Source organism: Numida meleagris, chromosome 11 (assembly GCF_002078875.1).
Source record: "Numida meleagris isolate 19003 breed g44 Domestic line chromosome 11, NumMel1.0, whole genome shotgun sequence".
NCBI lineage: Eukaryota > Metazoa > Chordata > Aves > Galliformes > Numididae > Numida > Numida meleagris.
This window is the reverse complement of record NC_034419.1, coordinates 7,907,004-7,924,290: the sequence shown is the minus strand read 5'-3', so window position 1 is coordinate 7,924,290 and position 17,287 is coordinate 7,907,004. Positions and strand designations below refer to the sequence as shown.

General features: G+C 34.5%; 1 protein-coding gene across 3 annotated transcripts in view; it reads left to right on the top strand.

Annotated features, from left to right (window-relative positions):
* ERC2 (ELKS/RAB6-interacting/CAST family member 2) overlaps positions 1 to 17,287 on the top strand; it is a 456,034-nt gene that overhangs the window by 315,847 nt on the left and 122,900 nt on the right. For all 3 annotated transcript variants that reach the window (XM_021409074.1, XM_021409073.1, XM_021409075.1), the window contains exon 15: positions 4,173 to 4,307. In XM_021409074.1, coding sequence (XP_021264749.1) covers positions 4,173 to 4,307 — 135 coding nt within the window. The remainder of the gene's footprint in view (positions 1 to 4,172; positions 4,308 to 17,287) is intronic.

The following is a 17,287-nucleotide window of genomic DNA, read 5'->3' as shown; positions in this document are numbered from 1 at the left end:
TGCAAAACAAATCTGCTGTCTTTTGGAGGAAAATTAAGTTTAGTGAAATTAGTGAAGTTCTGACTCGACATTTTTTTAGGATTTCATAGTTTCTTTGAAAGAAGGTAACATCTTGATTCATGCTCATCTCTGGAAATACTGCTGGAGAAGAATGAGCTCCACTGCAGGAAACTGGTAGGCATGAACATATGTTGAATTGGCCATATTTGATATACACAAGACAATCACATTTGAAAATATTTACTATGGAAAGAAGGGACAATGGTTATCATAAATGAAAACAAATAATGGAACTACTGAAAGATAACCAAAATTTTGCAAATAAATATTCTCCAAAATTCTGTTTGATTTAGCAATTGACAAAGAGGTTGCAGGAAATTGTAAAGTAGTGTCATCTCTATCATGCTCTGTATCAATGGATTTGTAATTAAGAATGTAAGTAAGAATGATTTCTTACTTCACAGGATATTACATAATTTGCCATGATATATATGGAAATTACACAACACGTGGTGTAATTCGTATGGAATAACAGATGATGCAGATTAGATTTGGCACAGTTTAAATGTGTGTACAATTTTTATGAATTGCAAGTTCCAAGACTGAGTTTCCAAACAACCCTGAAAAGTCATATTTAGGAATCTGTTTCAAGAGCAATATAATAAAAAATCTTGTATATTTTTGAACTTGAAATTTTCAAGTATGCTGAAGATGGTACAGGAAATCACAGCATTATCAAGTCAGCAGGTGGTACTTTTCCCCCTCAGTCAATACTGAAGTGATGATCTAATATGTTGATACAGGACCATGATCAGGTGCAGTTACTGTCTGTCTGACGAGCCAATGTCCTAAAGTATGTGGTGAATAAAACCCCCTTTCTGTGTGTTGATGTGTGTACTTATATGTATATGTAGGGGTGTGAAGCCCTGGGGTCCTGAATGAGTTCCAGTGTGGTTAATTAATTTCTTCCTCAAATGAAAATATACCTGATATTTCATTGCCTACTAACCAGTGAAAGAATTAGCAAGAGAAGCAGATGGAAGTAATGGTACAGATTTTTACTCAGAAGGACATGAAAGGGATTTTATTGTTACTCTTAATTTTCTTGATGCCTTTAGTTTTCCTCCTCCTCCAGAAATTCTCCTATTTATCCTTAGAAATCCTACTTTGAAAAATTAGAAATCATACCATATTTTGTACTAGTTTAGTGACAGGTAAGCATATCTGGAAAATACAGTTCACTATTGAAGTACTCTTTGACAGCAGCCAAACTAAAAAGAAACAGAACCTGAAAATCATACCAGTTACCATTGTAACAAATAGAAACAAAAAGCTATTAAAATATATATATATAGCATCATTTTAAGAAATGAATAACAATAAAAAGTCCTGTAAATGCATGCACTGTTTGATGATCGTATAAGTTGAAAGCAATTTCAACTTTTCATTTCTCATTTTTCCATTTTGCATTTCTTATGCATTTTGATTCCAGAGCAGAACAACTAAAGGAAGCCTACTGCAGCATTAACACTTTCTTTGTGCACATTTTACTGCAATCTGGCATCCAAAATGAGGAAACATTAGAAGTGGTTTATTTATATTTCAGCACCAAATTAGAAAGATGACATCATTCATTTACAGTTCTTATCCCATGACATGTCTAATCCCTAACACCTCATTACAAAGGACACATTTAGGATTGCATATATCATCTTGTTTAACTTTTGCATTCTTTTATGGGATACAGTTGAAAGGTAGGAAATTTAAGGCTGTTCATTGATAAGAAAGTAAACTGATAAAATCTTAGGAGCTTCCCCAAAGAGACAGAATATTACAGTGTTTACAGTAAGTGGGTTACTATTTGTCTATTAATTCTCCTTCTTTTCCACTATTGTTCAGAAGGACTTCCTCTTCGAATATTAAGACAAACAAGTTAATGATAATGATTCAGGTCGAGTTGGCCTTGTGGCAAAATCAGTAGAAATTCATGGCTAAAATTTATACAGGTCTATGCTTCTATCTTAATCAGCATGGGAAAAATGAAGTTATCCCAACGATGCAGAAAATAGTGTTTAAAAGTGTGAAATGATACCCTACAGAGTTCGAGCAATTCCTGTTCAAAGGAATCTACCTCTTGACCTATGGATGAAATCTATACTGTAACACAAAGGGAAGATGCTCACAGCGAAGGTGCTGTAGTGATGCTTAGAAAGCAACTAACTGGTTAAAGTATATACATATCCAATCTGTTAATGTTCCTCTGCCTTGTTATTGTGTCTGCCTAAGGTGTTCTTTCTTTTAAATCTCAACTTGAACTGAGTGCAGCTGCCCTCCTGAAAACTGTTTATTACTGTCCCCCAATGGTCATCATGTGAGTTTCTTCAGAAGCATTATGATATTTCAAAATAAAACTAGTTGCAAATAAGACATCTTAGGATTTTATGTGATCCCTGTGGTACATAGTTTTCCTCTCATTACATTTCTCTAATTGTGCAAATATTTTGTAGTAGGAATATTTGGTTTTCTCTTGATTTTTTTTTAAAATCTCTTTTCTACTTCAGCAAAACTAATTAAATTCAAGGAAAGTAATTGCAATCTCAGTTTTTACATTTTCTATTAATATATATATACCAGTGAAGTTTTCCTAGCAGAGATTTTGGTGTAGGATTGTTCTCATAGGAGAATCTATTTACCTTAATCCTTGAAGACTATTTACCACATATTAGATATATGCTAGTTATCTTATGGACATTACCAATTGGAATCCAGTTTGACCTGTTAGCATAGACATACACACAAATTAATGGTGGTGTTTAAATTCATCTGTTTAATTTGGAACTGAATAGTTTGAGCATAATCTTGGGGTAATGTGTTTTTCAGTGTCCTTGCTGCAGCCAATATGCATCCTGCCACCTCGGAGCATGAGTAGAAGTGTGAATTTTTGCAGTTGACTTCAAACTCTTAACTTTAATGTCAGCAGAAAGTGTCTGTTTCCAGTGTATTTCCAATTGTTTGTGCCTGACCCGCTCAAATGGTACACATAGAGAATTGGCGCAAAGTAAATAATGCTCTTTCACGTGCAGCTGTTCCCCTACAGCATAATTATATCAGGGTTCAGATGAGGTTTTTTTGAAGTTGATATTAAATGTGTTTAGACTTCAGTCTTTCCTTCAGCCATTTTCATAGTCTATTCCTTGAATTGAATCTTCAAATTTTGACAGAGGTCTCTGAGAGCTCATAGCATTTTCTTTGGGGATTTATCAGTGCAAAAGTAAAACTTGATTAAAGGTTAACAAGTTTTCCTGAGACAGCCTTCAGTCCTACTAACAGAAAAAATAAGTGCTGTGTGCACTGGTATTGGGCAAGTAGGTAGTAAGATATTTCTGGTGCCATGAACAAGGTTTGTGTTATTCTAGTCTATGTATGTTATGGTATGGAATAATTGTAATAATGATGAAGAGCAAGGGTGTATCTCATTACCTCATGGTGACATGAGATTTTATTATCTGTACAAAGCAGTAACTGAAGCATAGATGTTGTTTTCAAGATCTTTATCTAAGACTTACTTTCATTCTGTGATGTGTGAAGTCCCATAATCACTTTTTCCTCTAAGCGTCTGTGTCTGTATCAAGTAGACTTCAGATTCTTTTAACTTACTGTTTAGCAGGGTGATCCTTGCTTACAATAAAAAAAGAAAAATTAAGCCAAAATTTATTTTTAGCATAGCTGTTCATGATTGTTGTTGACTTGCCTTGATACATAACTGTAATACTTGAAGCATGCTTAATATTCCTGTTAGTGAGATTTTGGAAGTTAATTATTGAAGCATAGCAATAGACTGGAAAAAAGGTAACTCTTCTAAAATAGTAAAATTAGAAAAGTTGAATGTCTTCATTGACACCTTTCAAACCATAACATTCTTAATCATGTCCTTTTCTGATTTCTTTGTGTTCTTCCCTGTATGTGAAAACTGAGGCAAATGTATTCACATGCTTTGTTATCTTTTTCTATTTGTTTTCTTTTCTTTCTGAGCCAGCAGTCCTGACTTCTATTGTTAGATCCTTGCAGCTACCAAAAGAAAGAGTGAACAAAGAGCTAAGATCTTGCCAAAACACTATTAGATTAATAAATTCCAGCAGGTAATAATTTTTTTCACTTTCCCTCTTAAACAGACACAAAACAGAATGAAACTGATGGCTGATAACTATGATGATGACCATCACCACTACCACCACCACCACCATCACCACCATCACCGATCTCCTGGGAGGCCACAACACTCCAACCACAGACCCTCTCCAGATCAGGTCAGTCACTTGTTTTCTCAGCTTCACTTTTAGACTTTTACAGTTTTGATATTTCAAGGTGAAACAAATATTCCACAAATATAATGAGCAATATAAGCGATGTGTTCTTTGAACAGAAACTAATAGGTCTTGCATTTGTTTCCAACTCATAAAGAATCTCAATGTTATGTCTGGGATCTTTTATTTCTCTATCTTTTTGAAAACATTTCACAGCTACTTTTTCAGCATTTCATAACTCAGCTTTTTAAGTAGAAAAGCACTGAAAATTTGCCTACTGAAATTGATTTCAGAAGTATGCATTTTTTGAGCTTTTGGGAGTTTATTTAAAGTAAATGGAGAAATCACTGCTACTTTAAACTTACACAGTATTTCCGTTTGGCAACTTGTAAACCATTAGTTCTAAGCTGTCATGAAAATATTTTTTCATTATATAAAGCTACAAAACTATAAAATAACAGGTATAGCTTAAAATGAAGCGACTCATTTTTCACTAGGCATGATAAACAAAATTCCAGGATGTTTTATTGAAAAAATGCTTGTGATTCAGTGTTCTTACAATATTAGTCTTCTTTGAGTCCTGTGTTTCAAGACTGTCCAAATAAGATGGTCTTCTAAAATTAGTTGATTGAACATGCTAGCATTAAAACTTTTCCACTCAGGAAAAAAAAAATAATATCCCTAAGCCCAACACTGGTTTGATTTTGTGAATTTCAATATTTGTTTACAAGTAAACTCAAATTTTATAAATCAAAACATTTATTTTGGAAATACATAACTCATTTGATTTCATTGATAACATTTTGTAATGTTAATGATTTGAATGTAAAGGGAAAAGTAAAACACAGAATTATTAAAACAAATTCATTGTCATCGTTTTAAAATGATAATATTTACACAATATTTGTTTGGAATTAAGAGATCATGATGTTCAATGGTTTATTAGCATCACAACACTGCCGTTTGTAATAGTTCAGTGTGGTTTTTCAGATGATGTTGTGGTTCCTTTGGTAGGATAGGAAGAAATTTGCTAAGTGTCAAGTGTGCAGGCTCAGTACTTCTTTTTTAGACATCTGAGTGAAGCAGACACTTTGACCAAAAATTTCATTGTTTTGAAATTTTTGAAATAGAAAATATTGAACCTTTCCTTTCTGGAAAGCTTAAAGACCGATCCGCCAAAAATAATGTATCTGCTTTAATTTCATATTCATAGTATTGAAAATAACACTTTAGTATTATTATAGTTATTACTTGTAGTAGGATAGTTAATAGATTTAACATGTCATTATAAAGTATTGAAAGTAACGAAATTACTACATTATTTAACTCTCCCAGTGCATCCTTTATATTTGCTTCACTCAATCATTTCTCCTAATCATCACCTGATTTGTGATTCCTATCTTAAGTTACACTCTTGAAGTTATGATCTTTCATTATGCATTTGCTTTCTTCTTGCACTCTTTCCTAGGTGACAGTTTTGGGCCACAATCTAAAACTGGATGCAGGTCTAGATGGCCCTTACTTAGTGTAGACTTTCTAAATATAGTTTGGATTTGTCAAGGACAAATGATGTCAAGCAAATCTAATTTCCTTTCAAAGGGTTAACTGGCTTTGTGGCTTAAGAAGAAAATGGTAGCTGTGACATATGTACTTTGAATTCATAAGGCCTTCGTCACTGTCCCATCATATGTTTGTAATAACTAGTTATATAAATAGTTATAGTAAAATACAATGTAAAATACATTAAAATAATGAAAGCTATAACAATAAATGTTATCATTTTAATGGAATTAAGTATGAAATCAGCAAGAGATGTCCATGCATCTGATAGAAATAACATGCTACAGAAACACTTTCAGTAATTCATTGCTGGACAGGAGGAACTTTTACAGCAGGTTGCTAAGAAGTCTATCCTATATCTAATTCTGTTAAGTACTTTTTTAGAAATTATTTCAGGGATGAAATAGAAAGAACATGAATATTGATGGTAATGAACCAAGATGCAAGAAGCTGCAGGTATAGTAGGAGCAGATAAAGTGCTCAGTAAACTGCTGGAGAGAAAGTCTGAAATAAGTAGATCGAAATTCAGTAAAGAGAAAATCACTGAGAAAGGAGACTTCACATGTACTGAAGCAATATAATGGAAAAAAAAGAATCTGTATTTCAAACAGTATACAGCAGTGATGGAATACCTTTGCAATGAAGTTAGATCTAATTCTGGGTTGTAATGCTGGAGAAGAAGCAGGAAGTAATTATTCTGTTCTTTTGAGCACTGGTGAGACTTCATCTGAAAAGATGTATACAGTTTTGAACACCATGCTTTAAGAAATATAGACAAATTGGAAATGGACAAAAGGAGAGCAATAAGAATGATAGGAGTTTTAGAAAACATGACCTATGAGGAAGGCTTAAAGAACTGGATTTGTTTAGTCTAGAAAGTACTAAGAGCAAGTCATAAGTCTTCTAATATATAAAATGTTGTTGTAAAGAGGATGATGATCAATTGTGTTCCAGTGCCTACTGGTGAAAGAGTAGGAGTGGTAATTTATAGAAGAATAACTAAGTTATTTAAGAAAAACAAACAAGCAAAAAAAAAAAAAAAACACAAACCAAAACAGATTTTTTTAGCTATAAGTGTAACAAATCTGTAAGTCAAAAGAAATATGAACATTCTTTTCTACAGATGTAACAGAAACTCCTTTCTTGCAGATTTTTAAGAACAGGTTAGACAAATATCTTTTGCACTTGATAGCTGTTTTACTTCATCTTATATTTGTACATTGGTTTGGATGAGGTTTTCTTCTGAGGTACTGCCATCCCTAAATTTCCAGACTCTGTGAGCAGTGGATTAACCTAGCTAATGTTTAATTGTAAAGTAAATAAATAGGAGTTCCATAGCAAAATCCTTCCTGAAATAAACTTTTGGGGAGCAGCAAAGTCAATATATATGAGTGAACTCTAGTCATTTCTTTAGCTTACATTTTTCAATCATGGATTTTATTTTTTACTGTGTTGTATTAGTTAGCATTCCATACAGCACCTTTTTTGTCCAGCAATTTGATTGCCATGTGCCATGCAAACTTCTGTTTTCCATTCAATAGTGTATTACCCACTGATTCTATAATAAGAAGGCACTTTTAATTTTATAATAAAAAAGAAGGAAGTGGTGAATATTGTAACATAAAGGCCATTTTACTTTGTGGATATTGGGAAGGGTTTTGAAAGTTTCTTCAGGAATCTCAGTGAGAAAGAGCAAATCTTGAAACATTTTTCATATTTATGGATTATATTGGAATTTCTAATTTACATTGCTACATTTAAGTAAAGAAATACTTGTATGTTACCATATATGGATGTAAAAGTATTTGCATATTCATTTTAACACATATTTGTGAGGTAGAATAAGATATTTCACTCTTAGTGGTGTAAATCACTGTGAGTCTATGTCTGCTTTAAAGAACTTGGTGTACCACTAGTCTCTTGGAACAAAAATACACAGACGTCCTACTTTTAATGTGGTGTTATTTGGTTAAGCTATTGCTATTTTCTTTCAGTGGTCATGTTTTCATTATAATTGTTACTCAGTATCAAGCCGGCTATGGGCAGAATGCAGCAGCATGGTTTTGGAATTAGTAAAGGATTAGACCTCTGACTTTTCTTGAAGGATCTAGTTGTGCACTGTTTTCAGATATAATAAACGTAAAAAGCTTCTTCTTTTTTTAATGTGATTAGATCTTCTGGATACTGCTAGGGAGCAAAGCCAAGTTTCCAGCAATTTCTTACCTTTGTCCCTCTTTTTTAAAAATTGTTATTTAGGGAAGGATATAAATTGGAAAGTTTTTTCACTCATATTCACTTATTATTAATTTACCTGTGTGTTTTATGTTTCTTGCTATCTCTGAAACATTTCTTATTGGCATGTATGACAGACCTTTAACTCCAGAATGATCTCCACATAAAAAAAATTGCATTTTTTTTGCTATCGCTTGTTCAGATTCATGAGATCTTTCCTATGTGGTCCTAAATTCAAGTTGCTGCTTGTGGACTACATGGTATAAAATATACTTGATTATTTAAATTAAAACTGGCCTCTCTACATAAACCAACATTTGTGTGACTAGGATATAGTTCAGTTATACATACCCACCAGATGAGGCTGCACAGTGCTCCATCCAGCCTGGACGTGAACACCTCCAGGGATGGGCCATTCACAGCTTCTCTGGGGAAACCTGTTCCAGTGCCTCACATACTTCTGAAGATTTCTTCCTAACATCTAACATATGTGTCCCCTCTTTTTTTTTTTTTTTGAACCTTGTGCTATCACTATCAGACCACATTAAAAAGGTTGAACTCCATCTTGTTTATAAATTCCCTTTAAGTACTGGCATGCCGCCATGAGGACTCCACAGAGCTTTCTCTTCTCCAGGCTGAACAAGCCGAGCACCCTCAGCCTTTCTTCATAGGAGAGGTTCTCCTGCCACTGATCATCTTCACGGCCCTCCTTTGGACCTGCTCCAACAGCTCCGCATCTTTCTTGGGCTGGAAGCTGTAGACCCAGATGCAGTACTCCAGACGGGGCCCCATGAGAGCAGAATAGAGGGGGACAATCCCCTCCCTCGCCCTGCTGGCCACGTCTCTTGATGCAGACCAGGAAGCTGTTGGCTTTCTGGGCTGCAAGCACACACTTCTGGCTCATGTCCAGCTTTTCATCCACCACAACTCTGAAGTCCATTTTTTCTGGGCTGCTCTCAGTGAGTTCTCTCAGTCTGTACTGATATCTAGAATTGCCGCCATGATGCTACACTTTGCACTCAGCCTTGCTGAACTTCATTATGTTCATGTGGGCTCACTTTTCAAGGTTGTCCAAGTCCCTTTGGATGGCATTTCTTCCTTCTGTCATATCAACTGCACCACTGTAACATGAAGCTCAGTGTTGCCTGCTAACCTACTGAGGTTGCACTTGATTGATCATTGGTCATTGATAAAGATGTTAAAGAGAACTGGTCCCAGGACGGACCCCTGGGGGACACCACTTGTGACTGGCCTCCACATGGACTTAGAGCCATTGACCGCAACTCTCTGGCTTTGACTATTCAATGAATTCCCCACCCACTGAAAACTCCACCCTTCAAATCCATCTCTCTCCAATTTAGAGATAAGGATGTAATGTTGGACTATGTCAAAGGCCTTGCAGAAGCCCAGATAGATGTCATCACTTGCTCTTCCTTTGTCCATTGATGCCATCACTCTGTTGTAGAAGGCCACCAGGTTGGTCAGGCATGATCTGCCCTTGGTGAAGCCATGCTGGCTGTCTCAAATCACCTCCTCATCTTGCATATGCCTTAACATAACTTCCAGGAGGATCTTCTCCATGATCTTTCCAGACACAGAGATGAGGCTCTCTGGTATGTCATTCTCCTTGTCTTTCTTTCTATCCTTCTTAAAAAATGGGAGAATTTGGTACAGCACCTAAACAGTGGAAGACTAAAGGTATGAGATCCAAAGAATTTTCGTAATTGAAGACTTTATTGCTAATCCTGATGACTACAAGAAATAACAAATCTTTCTGCTCACAGAACTGGAGATTTTGAGATGCATAAAATGCAAAAAGTTTCTCATTTCCTAATGTTTCCTGAAATCCCAAGCTGTAGTTGAATCAAAGTTGTAGCTTCCCTCCATGGTCACCAAGGCTACAAGTACATTTTAATTTTGTTTTATGATGACAGATTTTCTCATAAAAAGGATATGAATTTTGAGAAAGTATGAATATCATAGGGTATACCATAAGGCTGTAGGAGTTGGCTCCTTTCCAGAAAGTTGGCCCTGCTCTCAGAGGGTTTAACTGAGGATGGAATATCACGTGGTGGTGTAAGCATATAGCATGTCCTTTTATATTTTTTAATCCAATCTGGCTACATCGAGATTGTGTTTCTATCTAAAACATTTTTGATGGCCCTTCTATGAGGTGGTAGTGTTTAGAAGTAGGTTATCACGAATTCACCATCATGATTTTCATTACTCTGAAATCTTGCAAAGAGACACAAAGGGTAGCTCAAGGTTTCTGAACTGTCCTTTTATCAAAAAGAAAAAGTCCTTCGCTGTAGGAGACTGATGAGTCAGAGTGTATCCATGAAGTTTCCATTAATGCCATTCTCCAGTAAGAAAGTCAGCTTACTTCTAAAGAACTGTCTATCTGACATCTTAGTATTAAATCCAGTTAGGTTTTTTTTTTTTTTAAGTATGATGATAGTTTCATTAATTTGAGAAAAGAAATTTAATGCAGTAATGCATGAAACTTAACAGTGTAATGGTGTAAAACAGTAGTATGCTACCAAAAGTAACTTCTTGAAGAAGACTGTGGGCTCTTGAAAAGTTTTATTGATTTGTGAAGTGATGACTAATCTTGGCAGCAGCATATCAGCTGGAACTGCTGAATATTCTTGGAGCTGCTGAAAGAAGACATGTGGAAAACACCAAACAGTTCAGATGGGATTTTGTTTGAGCTGGATCACTTTGAAATCAGAACCACAATATATTCAAACAATTGTTATTTTGGTGTCTGGATCCTGATCTGCAAATCACCATATGGATCCATGTATAATTTTAGGGGAAAAGAAGTGCATGCTACTTTGTGTATTTTGGCAGCCCTGGCTATTAGCATGATGCCTTATATTCTGTGGCAATGCTGGAAAGTTGCCAACCTGAAACTCCTGAATAGGCCTCAGGAATGTTGAAAATGGGGATTTGTCTTTAAAAAACAATCAACACAACTTTAGAAGGAGGATAAACATAAAACAAAACAGATTATTTCAGCTCACTCAAATAACCGTGGTTATTTGAAAACAAAAATTCTTCAGATTTCCTTAGATGGTAAATAGGATGCCCAATCTCTGCAGAAACTTAGTGTCTGGAAACCTGAAATATCATCTCTGGGGAGTTTTCTGCTACATTAAAAATTTGACTTTCAGTTGTTCAGAAAGGTAGAAAAATACAGGGAAAAACATCAAAGCATTAGTGACATTTTATTGCATCAAACATTGTGTGATATAGGTGTTCAGTTCACTAAGTTGGAATTATTGGCTCCATCTCTGACCCCAGATTTTGTTTAATATTCTGTGTGTCTCTTTATCCTGTATGTTTACATGTTGTATTTGGGCAGGTGTGAGCTTGTTCTTGTCTGTTCACTAAATGTATGTGAACTTGTTCTGCTGGTACCTCAGGCTGCAAGGAAGCACGCAATTGCATTAGCGCAGTGCTGAGCCTGCACTAAGCTCATTGGAGTCACATGGATTTATTTAATTTAGGAATTTGGGCAGGGCGAGGTTTGCTTGTCAGTACATTCAGTATAAGCAATCCTAGGCATATCCACTGTAAATAACGAGTATTGTGTTGAATTAATTACTGCCTTTAGATCTAAGGAGTGCAATGCAAATTAGTCACAGAAATACTTTCATATATTTAAGTATTTCCTCTAATTTATCATATTTGCTATGCATATTGTCCCTCTGGATCAGTGAACTTGTGATCATATCACAGATTGTTCAGACTTGTTGAACTGAATGCAATAAAATCCTATTTATGTCATGGTCACCATTAAATACTCAATTTTCCTATTGAATTGCATGCAGTTATCACAGCAATATTGCTTATTATAAACATGCTACTAAATGGCAAACGCTTCTCTTCTAATGAGGATGTAATTTCTGCCTAGCCTTTTTCAGAAGCCAGTTGAGTCTTATCGTATGCTCATTTCAGTAGATACAGAGAATTTGTCCTGCCTCTGTCTAGCTATTTCTATCTGCTCTAACCTAAAAGGAAAACCAAAACAGTCTTCCACAGAAACTTGCAGCCTAGATTTTGAGGATAAGGAGAATGCTTGCAAACCTAAATTTCTTTGTAGATTGCATAGTACCTGTGATAGAACAAAACAAAGAGGCTTGAAATTTGAGAGTCTGCTCTGAGCTGGAATTTCTCTTTTAGGGTTTCTCTAGTTCTTGTTTTTTGTATACTACTACAAATATTGTGCTTAAAGTGTATCATGTTATTTAATTAAAAATCAATACCAATATATAATATCTATTAATGCTTTTGTTATTCTTACCTCTTAATTGTAATTATAGTGTAGCCGGATGACTTTTCATATACCTTTTAATTATTTTTAATTTGTAATTCGACTACATGGCCAGATAAACTGAAGCTGTATTAAAAGTAACAAGTAGAACATAGATTTTGCTGTCTATGATACCTCTAGGAGATGGATTTTGTATATTGAAAAGTTATACCTCTCCTTTGCTTACAGAAATGAATTTATTTTATGTTTTGAGGTTTAATGAATGTGATATAAATGTATACATACTGCTCGGTGTGTATATTTATATATATCTATATTTATATGTTAACTTTGCAGTCTTTTCCACATATGGAAGAATTTTTTGAGATCACGTTTAGCTATAGAAACCTCTCCCCCTCACTTCCCTTGAATGTGTGTGTTAGAATATACAACACTTATATAGAGGTTTACATTTATCTTATATTTCGTACTAGAAAAATTAGCTGCCACCATCATAGTCTAAAATAGGTCTTTAGACCAGCTGAGAGAGCCAAAAATGCATTTCTGGGAGACAGTAACTTGATAACAAAAGTTGCATATCTGGCACTGGTTACTTAAGTGAGATAACATGTCACAGGCTTTCACTACAAAGGGGACCATAAATTTTTGCATTGCAAATCTGATTTCACGGGCCACTTCTTGTAAGAAGCATTGGGTTTCTGCTTCATCTAGTGATAAAGCTTTAAAATGCATGAGTATCTGGTAAAACATCTTATTCATGTTAATGCTAGTCTGGGTGTTGTAAAGAAACAACCTATTGCCTACCCTCATTGCCAGTATTAATGTTTGACTATAACCTAATTATATACAAATATAAGAAATGGTGAGATGAGTTTTACAGCAAATTTCATAAGTGGATGATGTACAGTTTGTTGAGATCCCTTCTTTTATGATTTGAAAATAGACCTCTAACATAGATCCATATTACTGAAGCAATTTTAAAGATTCATTCAACTATTTGAATATAGAAATGAATCATAAAATAAAGAGCTTCTAAAAGTTTACACATTCTCTTACATGAATCCACTGTTAGCATTTCTTCTTTCCAGTTTCAGGCTCAGTGCGTCAAATCATTCATGCACAAGACTCTTCTGTAGTCAATTGTTCCATGTATAGGGAGTCTGTGAGAAGAGTCTTTAGTTATGTTTGCTGCTGTATGTTCCCTACAAATTGAATATCACATGAAAGGCTCTCTAAGCTCTAAAAGATTCTGATTTTAGAGTAAGTTTTTGAATCGAAGGAAATGTCATTACTTAGCAGGTAGATTTCCATGTCACAAATGGAAATTAATATTTGCAAATGTAATTGTTTGCTGTAAGAAAGACGGTTTCACAGTCCAGAGCCAGTAGCTACATGTTTAATGACCCATTAATAGTCACAGATAATAAAGAGAATAGGGTAAATCAGTCATCAGAAAGTTAGTTCAAGAGATGAGCAGGTTATCACTGCATTTATTTAACCCAAGTTAAGACATTAATTCGTAGCATGCCGGCACATGAAAGGGTAATGTTATGAGCCTTGTCAGAAAGGGTCTTCTATGTGTGAGAAGAGAGCCAGCAAAGCTTAGCTCATCAAGTTTTTAATGTTGCCTGTGTTGCAAAAGCTTTTGTCTAAAAGTAGATTAGGATTTATGATTTTTTAAAAATTTATTTACAGAATTGGTTTTATAAAGATACTTGCACGCCATACATGTGAGGGGATGTGTGCAGTACTTCAGTTTCACAGGAGTATTTTTGTCTGTTTTTTGAATCAAATCCACTGTCTTATTCAGGTAACCAAATTTTAAACAACAGTGGGCCTTACAGTAATAAAGAATTTTACAATCTTTGAATGCATCTATGTTAGAGTTTTAGTTATGATCAAGACTGCATATTTGAAGGAAATCTCCTGATCTCCACATACTGAACTGTGGTTTGTATCCAGTAATTGTGTTGGAGTGGACACACTGAATTCCTTTTTGATGAAGTATAACTGAAAGATGCATTCCAGGATGTCACCCAGCACAATTCAGTGCTAATGGGAATTCAGTTTTGGAGATGCAGCAAAATTAAACCAGATTACCTCACAAGATATGGATGTTATACAGATACCATTTTTCAGTAGCAGTTATACTGCTCTGAAAATCTGTTGCTACTGCAACATACAGGTAAATATTTTGCAATTATTTTGCATTCATGAGTAAAAAAGAGTATGCTGTATGCAGAGTGGATATGAATAGGCCTATAATATCTGGCATCTGATATATTTAAATTTGTTAGACATACTTGAACATGTAGATGATAATTAAAATTATCCTTGTTTCTAACCTACTGCATAATGTAGGTTGTTTTATCTGCAGGCCACTGTCTCAAATTTTCTGCTTAATTTGATGTACTTTAAAGAACTAAAGGCTGAGAAATATGCTTTCAAAACTAACATTAAGATATACTTTAATATTAAAACATAAGAAGTTTTTAAACAAGCTTTTGACACCTGTGTATAGTGTTTTCTGTTCATTATATTTATCTTGCTATATCGAAGGCAGTTAAATTTTTGACATTAGGTTTTGTGGCAATTGGAGAAGAACAGTAAACCTTATTTAGTGACAGCAGATATTTCCTTTAGGATGCTGAGAAATAACGATAAGTAGCAACGAGAGAAGAAAAGACTAGCAAAATGATGACATATAATCAGTGAATTAATAGTTTATGAATAGTCTGTTTGCAAAGGCTTTCATAGTATTTGAGATAATACCACTGTACTCCACATAAATATATGAGACTTGGATGTCAGTTCTAAAAATACAAGGCGATTGATATCTTAATTATTTTGAATCCATCATATTTTTATAATAATTAAGCATGTATACTAGTTTATAAATTCAAGGAGTATTTCTTGATTTTTTTTCACCTTTTGCATGTTTCTAAATCAGATGTTGCTTTGCAGTTTCTGTCATTGGGCTGCTATTCTTGACCTCGTAAACCAATGAAAGATCCAAGTTTAAAAAGCAGTTAATGTACACAAACATTAATCAAAAAATGCTTGATTATAGTTTATTGTTTGAAAGAGCCATAGATTAATGATTCTGTAGGATACACACTGATATGAAAGACTAAGCATTCTCCTGGAAGCCTCTGATCCAATATTAATAAATGATAAGGCATAAATGCAGCTTTTATTTTGCTTCACAGTGTGTCAGGAATGAAAAAATAGGTAATGAACATCATTTGTCTCAGAACATCAGTGGAGACCAAACCTCAGCTTCTTGATAGAGCAGTTTGCTTACAAAAGCAATGAATACTACTTACGTGCCTTTTATCTGGAACTTTTGTGTAGTTGTGCATATCCATACAGAAATATCTCTACAGCGTGCAGCATTAAAATGATTTACATCATTAGACATCCCAAAAATGTCACAGGCAGAATAATGGCAAGAATAGTTGAGAGTATTATGACTTTCATGCAATCCACTGCAAGGAGATAGTCCAGGCTTGAAAACAACCTGACTGCCTAAAAGGAAATCAATGAGTTTGTTTAATATACTGTGCATATCTTATATTTGTATATTCTGGTTTCTATTATATTAACATTAACAGCACATACTATGAATTTATCTCCTTTTTTTTTTTTAAAAAGAAAATGGAGGCTTCTCTCACAGCTGTAGGAATTTTATTTTTTTACTGAACTGTAATCAAGCATCCAGTATTCTTATGTTAGAGCATTACCTGGCACCAATTTGTGACATAATTATCTAAACAATAATAGAGCATGTAATAGGCTTTCTTAATTGAACTACTGAGTTGGTGACCTCTGCTTAGGTTAGCAGAAGTCTTAAATGCTGTTTTTTTTCTGTAAGCAATTAGTGCGTGGAATTGAAAATGAGATGTGAACAGGTTTTCAGTGGTAGGCATTAACTCAGAGTATTATGTAGGTAAAAAGAATTAAGATGTGATAGTATGTTGAAGCTGGTTTTGGGTTGCTGTTAATGTTCAGAATTTAAAATCCAGTGAGCATTTTGTTCTGGGGTTTTGTTGGTTTTTTTTTTAGTTGTCCATTGAAACAGCTCACAGTATTTTATAATTCTTTTTTATGAATTTATGAATCAGCAAAATTGGAAAAATTGTAACCTTTGTGTACAGAATAAGATCAGGGCACAGAGATTCTCACTAAAGCAGATTTGCATAAAAAAAGGTGGGAAAGGATTTTTGTTAACTGTGTATTTTGAAGATGAAGTGGATCATGATCATAATCTGGACCTGACCACTCAATAATTTCTTGATTAAATCTGTAATTTTAGGGGAATTATTTTGAATACTGCTGGGCACACCTTTTATAACATGTCTCAGTCTTGACATAAAAGCTTCCAGTCATACAGAATTGATGTGCTGTTGAAAAGTATGTAACATATTTCCATTCTATGTCCTGTAGATATCCATCTAGGTTTTTTTTCTGCTAAAAAACTTTCTTTTTTGTATGTGTTACATAATAGTGATCTTTTAACATTTTCTGAGTGACCAGATAGGTTGAGTCTCTTGGCTCTCACTGCCGAGCTCAGTTCTGAGTAATTCTGTAGCTGTTTCCTGATCTGGTTAGTCTTTCAAATATTCACAAGAGTTATGACACAAGCAGCAGATGTGTAATTCTAATAATGGTCTGCTGCTGCTGCACAGAGATGTGGGTTTTTTTAGTTCTCTGTCTGTATTTGTCCTTGTTCAACATTGTATTATAGGCTTATTTTTATCAAAAGTCCATTTAAATATCACTGATACCACTGATTTCAGATAGAGTTTTCTGTCTTATGAGTTCACTCTATAGTTTTTCAAATGTTAACACTGTATGGAGGATTTCAGTCATGTGTGAATGCAGCTGATAACATTTATTCAGCTAATCCCAA